Source organism: Ipomoea triloba, chromosome 12, assembly GCF_003576645.1.
Source record: "Ipomoea triloba cultivar NCNSP0323 chromosome 12, ASM357664v1".
Classification (NCBI taxonomy): domain Eukaryota; kingdom Viridiplantae; phylum Streptophyta; class Magnoliopsida; order Solanales; family Convolvulaceae; genus Ipomoea; species Ipomoea triloba.
This window is the reverse complement of record NC_044927.1, coordinates 10,463,581-10,473,682: the sequence shown is the minus strand read 5'-3', so window position 1 is coordinate 10,473,682 and position 10,102 is coordinate 10,463,581. Positions and strand designations below refer to the sequence as shown.

Genomic DNA, 10,102 nt, shown 5'->3' with positions numbered 1-10,102 from the left:
GTTTGGTTGACATGAGTGGTTGTGCAGTCTTGTCCTTTATGAGAGGTCTGACCAGCACTTTGCCTCTTAATTGGACCAATCCGGTACGAATGGAGATTAGTCTGAGAATGGTACGGACTTAAAGGTGACTCCTACAATTATGGTCTACTCAGGATATTTCGTGGTCTAACTCAAAAAAAAAAAAAAAAAAAAAACATCAAACATTAGGGGCCAAGATATTACTATAGTAAAATTCAGGGGTTAGTGAAATGACTAAATTTTTATTTTTTTTTAAAAAAAGGAAATATTTTTAGTCTCAATTTCTCTTTATTGTTAAACGGGAAAATGTTGGAAATTAATTGCTGAAAAATATAAAAGTTGGCGGTTTTCATTTATATCTAGCAGTTGGGTGGCAACGCACTACCCAGTATAGTATCCTAATCCAGTCATCCAGATGGAAGAAGACAGTTTGATTGAGATAATAAACTCCCCAAAATAGAATATTTTGGCAGCCAAGAGATATTTGTTTGAGTATTTCCTATTAAATTTGTCATCGTTGTTATAAATTTATTAGATTAGCATGATTTGCACGGCTTGAATTCAACTCCTATTTCAACGCTTTCTCTTTCTTCCCCCTTAAGATTCTAAATAAATAACATAATAATAGTTGTTATTATTATTATTATCAATTATCAATACCCGAAGATTGAAGCGATTCTTTTTTCAAGAAACTCAGCTAAAAGGACCCAGGAAATAGGAAATAGGAAATACATCCATCTACACAAGACATCATCAGCTTTATTTATGCTTGTGTTGATCACAAGTATATATATTGTCATCAAAATGTTATAAAGGTTTGAAATTGAGTGTGGATTTCTGAGATTTTAACAGACATATATATATATATATATATATTGTTTGATTGGGAAAAGTGGGAATATCAAGATGAGGGGAAATGTGGGGATTGTAGTGTGTGTATGGTTTGTTGTTTGGGGTTCGTGTTTGGGTAGATTTGTAGTGGAGAAGAATAATTTGAGGGTAACTTCCCCAGCCATCATCAAAGGCGTGTATAAGTGTGCGATTGGGAATTTCGGTGTCCCACAGTACGGAGGAAACATGATCGGCGTTGTGATGCATCCAAATGCTAACCAGAAAGCGTGCGGAAGCTTCGACGATGTTTCCTTGAAATCCAAGCCTGGTCACATGCCTGTCTTTGTTCTTGTCGATCGAGGAGGTAAATTTCCCAAATTTAATCTTCTTTTCATTTCCAGTGTTTCATGTGTTCTCTGGAAAACAAATAATTTGTTGCAAATACGCAGTTCGTAATCACACATGCAGATGATGATCAGCCTGAATATCGATTAGTTTATGTTTATTTTTGGTCTAGATATAATATAATTGTCCATGCAGATATTTGGATAGGCATATCTAAATATATTTATGTTTCGACATTGTTGCTGTCCTTTTAGTTTTGAATTTAAAGTGTGTATACTTCTCATTGTGAATCCTGTTCATGTGAGTTATGGCCGTGGGAAACAATAATTTCATTATGGTGTTGTGAATTGTGACAGTGTCATATATAGTCTCAAAAGAGTGGCTTCCGATATTTTGGGGGTAACCCCAGCCAAAGATGGCAAGAGATTCATGCTTGTAACCATAAGGTCACGAGTTTGAATCCACTATGGGTAACCTAGGCTGGTTTACTTTCTTGTGGTCCTTTGCAGGCTACTCACACTTGAAAGGGTTGTGAGGTTTCCCTCATCATCCAAAAAAAAATGAATCAAAATAAAAATGAAAAGTGCACTTGTAATTGCGACTCCAATTCTCACGAGTAAGCCTCCCAGCATTGGTTGCCTCTGCTTATGTTGAATGCTGATAAATTTTGAACTGACCACCTAGTTGATATTTATAACATATTTTGTTTGGGTCATTGTTAGTCCTAGCTTGTATGGAAGGTGTATGCGTCTTTTTTTTTTTTTTTTTTTTTCAATTCTAAAAGAAATTCTTTTTACTGTGGTTTTTGCCCCTTTCTGGCAGAATGCTATTTTACCGTAAAGGCTTGGAATGCTCAGAGAGCCGGAGCTGCTGCCATTTTAGTTGCTGATGACAGGATGGAACCTTTGATCACCATGGATACCCCAGAGGAAGGAAATGCACAGGTAGATTATCTACAGAATATAACTATTCCTTCAGCACTTATTAGCAAGGTGCTTGGGGATAAAATCAAGAAACAATTAACAAAAGGAGAAATGGTTGTCATAAATCTTGATTGGAGGGAGGCTCTTCCACATCCTGACGAACGGGTGGAATATGAGTTCTGGACAAACAGTAACGATGAGTGCGGCCCCAAGTGTGATAGTCAGATAGATTTTGTCAAAAGCTTCAAAGGAGTAGCACAGATACTTGAGAAGAAAGGCTATACCCAATTCACTCCGCATTACATTACTTGGTATTGCCCAGAGGCTTTTACTTTGAGCACACAATGCAAATCTCAGTGCATCAACCATGGGAGATACTGTGCTCCAGACCCTGAACAAGACTTCAGCCGAGGATATGATGGGAAGGATGTTGTTTTGCAGAATTTACACCAAATTTGTTTCTTTAGGGTGGCAAATGAAAGTGGAAAACCTTGGCTTTGGTGGGACTATGTTACAGATTTTTCAATCCGCTGCCCAATGAAAGATAAGAAGTACACAAAAGAGTGTGCAGATCAAGTGATCCAATCACTTGGTAGGTTGGAGTTCATTTTCCAATCCTTTCACTTTATGCTGCCTGCTTCCTTTATATGTTATTTTGTTGAACTCTTCTACTGTGTTTTTTTCTTTCATTATATCACTCTTGAGTATATAACTCTGATTCTGTTAGTTCAGTTATTTAGTTTTCGATCTTTTTTGGGTTGTTACTTTTGTCTTATATGATTAGAGATGTGAAAGTATAACTATTGCATTTGGTGCTGTAGGCGTTGACGTTAAACAGGTTAACAAGTGTGTTGGGGATGAAGAGGCAGATGCTGAGAACCCTGTTCTAAAGGCTGAACAGGAAGCACAGGTATGTGTTTAAGGGAAATAGTTCGGCTACTTTCGTCCACTATATCATCTCGACCACTTTTGATGTAGTTCACAGACTGATTTTGCATTTCTCTAATTTCAGATAGGTAGAGGTAATCGTGGAGATGTGACTATCTTGCCAACTCTTGTTATAAACAATAGACAGTATAGAGGTACGAATGCTAAACCAAATATGAAGTTTCCTCACTTCCTTCAGACTTGTGAATTGAAAATTGCAATATTATTGATCACTGTGTAAACTGTAGGCAAGCTGGACAGAGGAGCAGTTCTCAAGGCTATTTGCTCAGGATTTGAGGAGACAACAGAACCCGCAATTTGCTTAACTGCAGGTTAATTTTCTTACTCTTAGGCTTTTTGTCTTGTAAATTTTCAGTTTAAGCAATCCTATCTTACTACTGTTCTTCTAAGTAGCAAGGAGGGGAACACCAACCAACCTCCCTCCCTACCTCCCAAAGCAATTACTAGGAAGATTGATTCCATTGTTTGGTTGGTGGAAAAGAAATTACTGGGAATATTGATTCCATTGTTTGGTTGAATTTGGAATTGTAAGGAATAATGAGTATGAAAGCCTATATGGCCCTACACAATAATAATAATAATGATAATAAAAGTAAGAATGAATCATAAGGGCAAAATAGTCATGTCAGCTCACTTTTTGTTTCCAAGTTCCATGGAAAACAAAATGCCACCCCCCGGAAAACTTTTTCCTCATAACTAAGGAAAATGTGGAAAAAGTTTTCCATGAACCAAATGGAGGAAAATCCCATTTTCCTCAAATTTAAGGAAAACGTTTTCCTTGGAAAATGTTTTTCCATCCTACCAAAACACTTAAGTGAAAAAGCACATCTTCAACCAGTATAGATCAGAGTTCCTAGAATTGTAGTGTATTCTAACACATTTTTTTTCATTCAATGTATAATGCTCGTGAATATATTAATATCTTTAATTAATAAATGTGCATATCAGCAAATACCTAAACTAATCCCTGCCTTTATGCTTCAATTGAAAGGTTCTATATTTTAGCATTTTGAGATATTTTTATCAGCTAATAGTGTTATCTGTTGGTGTCCATCAAGGTGTATTCTCAAGATGTTATTTTATTTTATTTTATTTTATTAAAATCTTGCAGATATAGAAACAAATGAGTGTTTACAGAACAATGGTGGGTGCTGGCAGGATAAGTCTTCTAACATTACTGCATGCAGGGTACTCCTCTAGCTAAAGACAGATGATTAATTGGGTGCTCTTCTTTGCATTTACAAACTTGATAGGTACTTGCAAACTGTTCTCGTATTCATAAAACTCTTTTGCAGGACACTTTCCGTGGGAGGGTATGTCAGTGTCCCAGTGTGCAAGGCGTGAAATTTGTTGGTGATGGTTATACTCACTGCGAAGGTAAAAGTTAATGCATAATTTTATGTATCTCTAATTGCATAATATGTGTTAAAACAAACCCGCTGATGTTGCATGAATATTATTACTTCTCTGACTTTGTGGAATTGATAGCATCTGGAGTATTGCGATGTGGACTTAATAATGGAGGCTGCTGGAAGCAAACAAAGGATAGCCGGACATATTCTGCTTGCGTTGTGAGTGGCTCTGTTTATTCTTCTGCTATTGTCTTTTGAATTTTTCTTATTTCTTCTAAAGGAAAGTGGCAGTTCAGTTGATCCCTTGGGAGTTCTTGGTAAATATTTCGCCATTTATATTTTCAGGATGCACACGGTAGGGGTTGTGAATGCCCAACTGGATTCAAGGGTGATGGTGTTGATCATTGTGAAGGTACAGGTTTTTCTTTATTTGTGATCTATGCTTTGAAAGAACTTAGGTTTGGCCAAAGCATCGAGGATGTTTTAGAGTTTCTTGTGCTTATTAATTATACAACCTTATGAATTACCAAGAGATTCGAATTAGGGTTAGCATAAAATTCCCAACATGGTCTATAAGGAGCTAATTCCATTTTTGGTTCTAGATTTATAGGCGTCAGTATACTTTTAGTCCCTTTTTTCAAAACATTTTCGTTTGGTCCTAGTATTATTGTGGCATGACTATTTTTGGTCCTCCATCAACAAAACCGTTTAAATTAAATGGCCTTAAATACAAGGGTATTTTGGTTTATGCAGTTCTAAGTGTTAAGTCTTTTTCCTTTTTTTGGTCCTAGATTTATGTGTCATTCCATTTTTAGTTTTTTTTTTTATTTTAAACATCCCTGTTGGTCTTAACATTATTGTGACATGACCATTTTTGGTCCTCTGCCAACAAATATGTTTAAATGACATTAAAAATGACGTTATTAACCACTCAAAATCCTCCTTATTTTCGGATTGAAACGAACTTTTTTGCGAATGCTGCTGAGCTGCTCGGTGCCCAGAGAAAATTATGGCCACCACTTAGCTACTGCCTAGAGTTTGAAAATGACAATTGGTTGCTTCATTTGATATAACCTAACATCCTTCAACTCTGGCCATTCTTCAGATATTGATGAATGCAAGGAGAAGGTAGCTTGCCAATGTCCAGACTGCAAATGCAAGAACACGTGGGGCAGTTATGAATGCAGTTGCCATGGAGATTTGTTATACATGTTTGAACATGATACGTGTATAGGTAAGTAAGAAAAAGTTTGTTATTTGATGGAAATATAGTTTACTTGTAAAGAGATTAGTTAAATGAGTGTAATCGATTGTATCCTGTTAAATGGTTATTTATTTAGTTAGAAGTGCGAATTGGTTGGTTTGGCAAGGTAGTCATCACCCCTTGACTTATAAACTTGGTTGAACTCGGCTACAACACCCTGAAGTTTCTTTGTATTGATTGGCTCGTAGCTATTGTAACTTCCATATCGGGGTTACCCGTTTGATGTCAATCTATTGCTATTTGTGAAATGCAGCTGCAGGTCAAGACGCTAAAACTGGGTTTGGGTGGGGTACTTTTTGGGTCGTCGCCCTTGCATTGGCTGCTGTAGGAATTGGAGGATATGCAGTGTACAAGTATCGAATCAGGGTAATTCTCGTTCATTTTTGTTTTGACTAATTCAGTGTTGCAATTCCTTTTTAACCATATCTTAACCATTAGAAATGACACGCATAGAAAAACCGAAAAGACATGCCAATCTCATTTTGGGTATGATATGATGCAGAGATACATGGATTCGGAGATCCGGGCTATCATGGCTCAGTACATGCCTTTGGATAACCAAGGTGAAGTCCCTAACCACGGGGCTTCTCAGGGAAATGTGTGATGTGATTAAGAAGCTCGCCAGTTGCCGCAATAGAAGGTTGTTGGCTGGAATGGATTAGGAGGTTGTTATATTTATGTATATGTAGGAAGGACCCTTAGAATGTGCATAAACTCCCGGTGGGTGCCACGGGAAATTTTTCATCATATGCAGCTTTTAATTATAATTTTTACTTATCACCTACATCACATGCTTTTGTGAACCAACTTGGTCAAAGATGCACCCACACCACACCGTCTACATCCAAAATTAAAGGCAGTCAGCCTTTCTCACATATCCAAACCTGAGTGTTTTCGTTTTAACCAAGTAAAACCTACAAATGAACATAAGCTTTTTACAAACCAACCTGCTTAACCTTGTATATTCACAAAACTGAATAATGCACATATCCTCACAGCACTCTAAATCAAGAGCGTTACAACACAAATTGACTAGCACCTACGTAGCCTTTGCCTCTCTGCACCCCTCTCGAGACCCGTGTTGCTCATCGCTACAACACCCCAAATGACATGCTTAAACTAACTGCAAGAGACTACAAAGCATTGGGGCCAAAACATCACCCCTTGGTTCATCCTCCTTCACGACATTGAGTTGTTGGTTCTTAGGACAGTTACGTTTTAAATGGTCACCACCGCATGCCCCTAACCTTGGTGCCGCCCCGAGACTCACTCGCCTAAGCCACAGTCTTGGTTTCTATCGTCACAAAAACTTATCCTTCTAGCCAGACTTACCATTGCCCAACTCCCCTTTGTTCTTACACCCATTCTTACCTTGAAAACCCGAACCATGAAAGTTTTCCAAGCCGTCCACTATAGCTATGGCACTAGACAATCCTTCGAACTCTGCTTGAGCCCAGACATGAAATTGAACAACTTATCATCTTCGCTCATGTTCTATATGTCCAACATAAGGGAAGAGTATGCTTTATAGTCCCTCAACATCCTATTGTGGGTTAGTCTCCTCAAGGACTCCCATGCAAGCCAACTAGCGGTACTCGACATGATTTGGGCCTTCAATACTTTCTTGAGTCAATCCTACGACTCAATTTTCTCTTGAACCACATTGGCATCATAAGCCACACACAAACCCACCACAACTTCACATCACTGGACAAGTACACACTAGTCATGGTCACTTTCTGACTGCCCGACACATCGACAATCTGGAAGCATTCTTCCATTTCCCACAGGAAATTTTCAAGCTCCTTGGTGTTTTAGGTACCACAAAAAACTTTCCATTTCGGCACCTTAAACCCAGCATTCGGTCCATACACGACCTTGTGCTCACTGGCCATGACCTTTTCAACAAGGCCACATCAACTTTGAGTCAAGCATTTTCCTCCCTCAATAGTTTGATATCCTCCGGAGACACATCTTGCAGCGTCTGTATGTACATCTTTAAGGCTTTGAGATGTACTGCCAAGTCCCTAACTTCCCCGTTAAGGTCACCCGCAAGGCCGCAACCAAGCCAGTCCACTTCACATGCAGTGAGGTTTCTGCCTCATCACAAGGATCAACACCACATCCGCTACCAACTGTGTTCGTGAAGTCTCCCTCATCCTCGCCCCTCTAGTGTATGCTCATCGTCTCAAACCATAGGTCTCCCAGCTTGAGCTGAACCCAACTTTAATACCAACTGTTATGGGTCAAATTTGTGAACCAAATTGGTCAAAGACGCACCAACGCGGCCTACCTCCAAAACCGAAAGCAATAATCCTTTCCCACACACTTGGGCCCGAGTGTTTTCGTTTTAACTAAGTAAAACCAGCAAAGAAACACACGCTCTTTACATACTAACCCGTCCAACCTTGTATACAAAAAAAATTTAATAGTACACAGACAAGCTAACTACATAGCTTTATGAAAGCCAACAACAACCTGCCACCTCGTTGAAATCGTCCACAAAACAATGACATTCATTAGCAAGTCTAGAACAGCCCTCACATGCCCCAAACTTTATTGGCACATGCTTGGAACTTCCTTGGTCGTTTCCTAAAAATCAAGGAACCGCTTAACCGTAGGAAATGGTCTCACAACTGCTCAATCGAACAAAAATCGTTATTAGACCAAGGTTGTGCCCTTGGCTAAACCAAGCAGCTTTGCACCAACTCTGCATCGGCATGCCCATACTTAGTTGTGCCCCACTGGTCCGCTAAACTAGCGCCCTTGCCTAAGTGGCAAAACCATGAGATCCAAGCCCACGAATCACGAGCTTGCCAACTCCACGCCTTAACCTAGCCACTGACCATCAAACGTGCTTGTTCAAGTCGACCACCCATGACTTAGCTAACCGACCAACCAAGCCCACTAGCTCCTATGTCAAGCCACCCTCACGACTTAGGCACTTAGCCCCGGCAAGCCCTTGCCATGCCAAATATTTAGCCAAACCAAGGCAAAAAACCAAACCAAGAATTTAGGGGTGTTACATTTTTTCACTTCTATTGCTAACTAATATTTTTTCACTTCTATCGCTAACTAACATCTTTTCACTTCTATCGCTAACAACAAAAGGGAGGAGAACACAAAATAATGTGAAAGCTTTGAGAAATAAAATAAAAATTAAAGAATTAGATTAAACATTAACCAACGCAAGTACAAAATTAGGGGAGTGAGGAGAACATGAAATAATGTGTTTTGCACACAAAATTTGGGAGACTGACAAATCAATACAAGTACAGAATTAGGAGAATACAGAATAACGGGCGTTTTACACAATTTGGTGGAACCCAATTGGATTGGCAAAATCTACGCCTACGGGCATGAAAAATGGGGCGTTCCGAGAATCGAACTCGGGACCTCTCGCACCCAAAGCGAGAATCATACCACTAGACCAAACGCCCGGCTTTGATTGTTTACTAAAGTTAATTTATTTCTTCTTCAATATTAATGATCGTTTGAAAAATTGGCAGATTAAAGAAGTGTACATCTTTCACCTTTTACATTTTATGGCCAACCACTCTCTTTAATGTGCACCATTTCGTGTAATGAATATATCAAAGTACGTTATTTGGCCACAGAAGATGTTGACGATATTAATACTTTCTTTCTAATCTCATACAGTGGGAGTTTTAAAAAATTTTAATTCCAAGAACCCTTAATGGTGTTGTAAAATTTGATGTTCATTAGCTCCTAATCGGTGTGTCGCAAGATTGAATTAATAATATAATGATAAAGTATAAAGTAAAAGACAATGGAGAACAATAGACAAGAGATAGGAAGGAAGGAGAAGGAAAAGATCAGCCATCTTATTATGCACACAACGTTTATATAATACATGGGTACAACAATTACAAGACATCTCCATAATGACTCACAAATAATAGTTAATATATTAATAATGTCCACTTTATTACAATGTTTTGTAACACTTCCTTTTGGACATTAGTCAACCATAATCATGCCTTGTTAAAAACTCGCTAGAAAAATCCTGTGGGGAAAACTTATGCGAGAAAAGAGTACACGATATATGGGTAACTCAATTGTTGTTTTGGTTGCTTCATTAAAAACCTTAACTTAAGAAAACCTTGTGGAAAAAAAAAAAACTTAGTTAAGGGAAAAAGAGTACAACCATAAGCCTTCAGGGTATAATCCTTGAAATTTTAAGATTTGTCTATTTAAGTATTTATTTGCAACTTTCCCCATCAAAATTATTATATCATACTCATGCCTCGTTAAAAACTACACTAGAAAAATTCAATGAGAAAAATCTAGTGAGGAAAAGAGTACATGATATGTATGCATTCATATGTTGCAAAAGAGTACAAATGTTTGTCTTTTAAGACTCAATCTTCAGGATTGATTCGAGTAATTATACTTCCCGT

At 38.2% G+C, this 10,102-nt stretch overlaps 1 protein-coding gene and 1 non-coding gene across 2 annotated transcripts; one reads left to right on the top strand and one right to left on the bottom strand.

The window, feature by feature from the left end:
- Positions 1–419: 419 nt before the first annotated feature.
- Positions 420–6,470, top strand: LOC116000231 (vacuolar-sorting receptor 1-like). The gene is made up of 12 exons (XM_031240264.1): positions 420–1,213; positions 2,017–2,709; positions 2,939–3,027; positions 3,130–3,199; positions 3,293–3,376; positions 4,177–4,253; positions 4,361–4,442; positions 4,554–4,636; positions 4,763–4,829; positions 5,523–5,651; positions 5,935–6,047; positions 6,184–6,470. The coding sequence occupies exons 1-12, from the start codon at positions 925–927 to the stop codon at positions 6,283–6,285; spliced, it is 1,878 nt and encodes a 625-aa protein (XP_031096124.1). The 5' UTR covers positions 420–924; the 3' UTR covers positions 6,286–6,470.
- Positions 6,471–9,049: 2,579 nt separating this feature from the next.
- TRNAP-UGG lies at positions 9,050–9,121 on the bottom strand. The gene has a single exon. It is a non-coding gene; the product is annotated as a tRNA-Pro (tRNA).
- Positions 9,122–10,102: the final 981 nt, after the last annotated feature.

What these genes read in the sequence shown, in the direction of transcription:
- LOC116000231 (XM_031240264.1), top strand. Translation starts at nt 925, where the DNA reads ATGAGGGGAAATGTGGGGATTGTAGTGTGTGTATGGTTTGTTGTTTGG. An exon ending in CTAACATTACTGCATGCAGG is followed by an intron (nt 4,254 to 4,360) that starts GTACTCCTCTAG and finishes ACTCTTTTGCAG; the next exon opens with GACACTTTCCGTGGGAGGGT. An exon ending in TGTACAAGTATCGAATCAGG is followed by an intron (nt 6,048 to 6,183) that starts GTAATTCTCGTT and finishes GATATGATGCAG; the next exon opens with AGATACATGGATTCGGAGAT.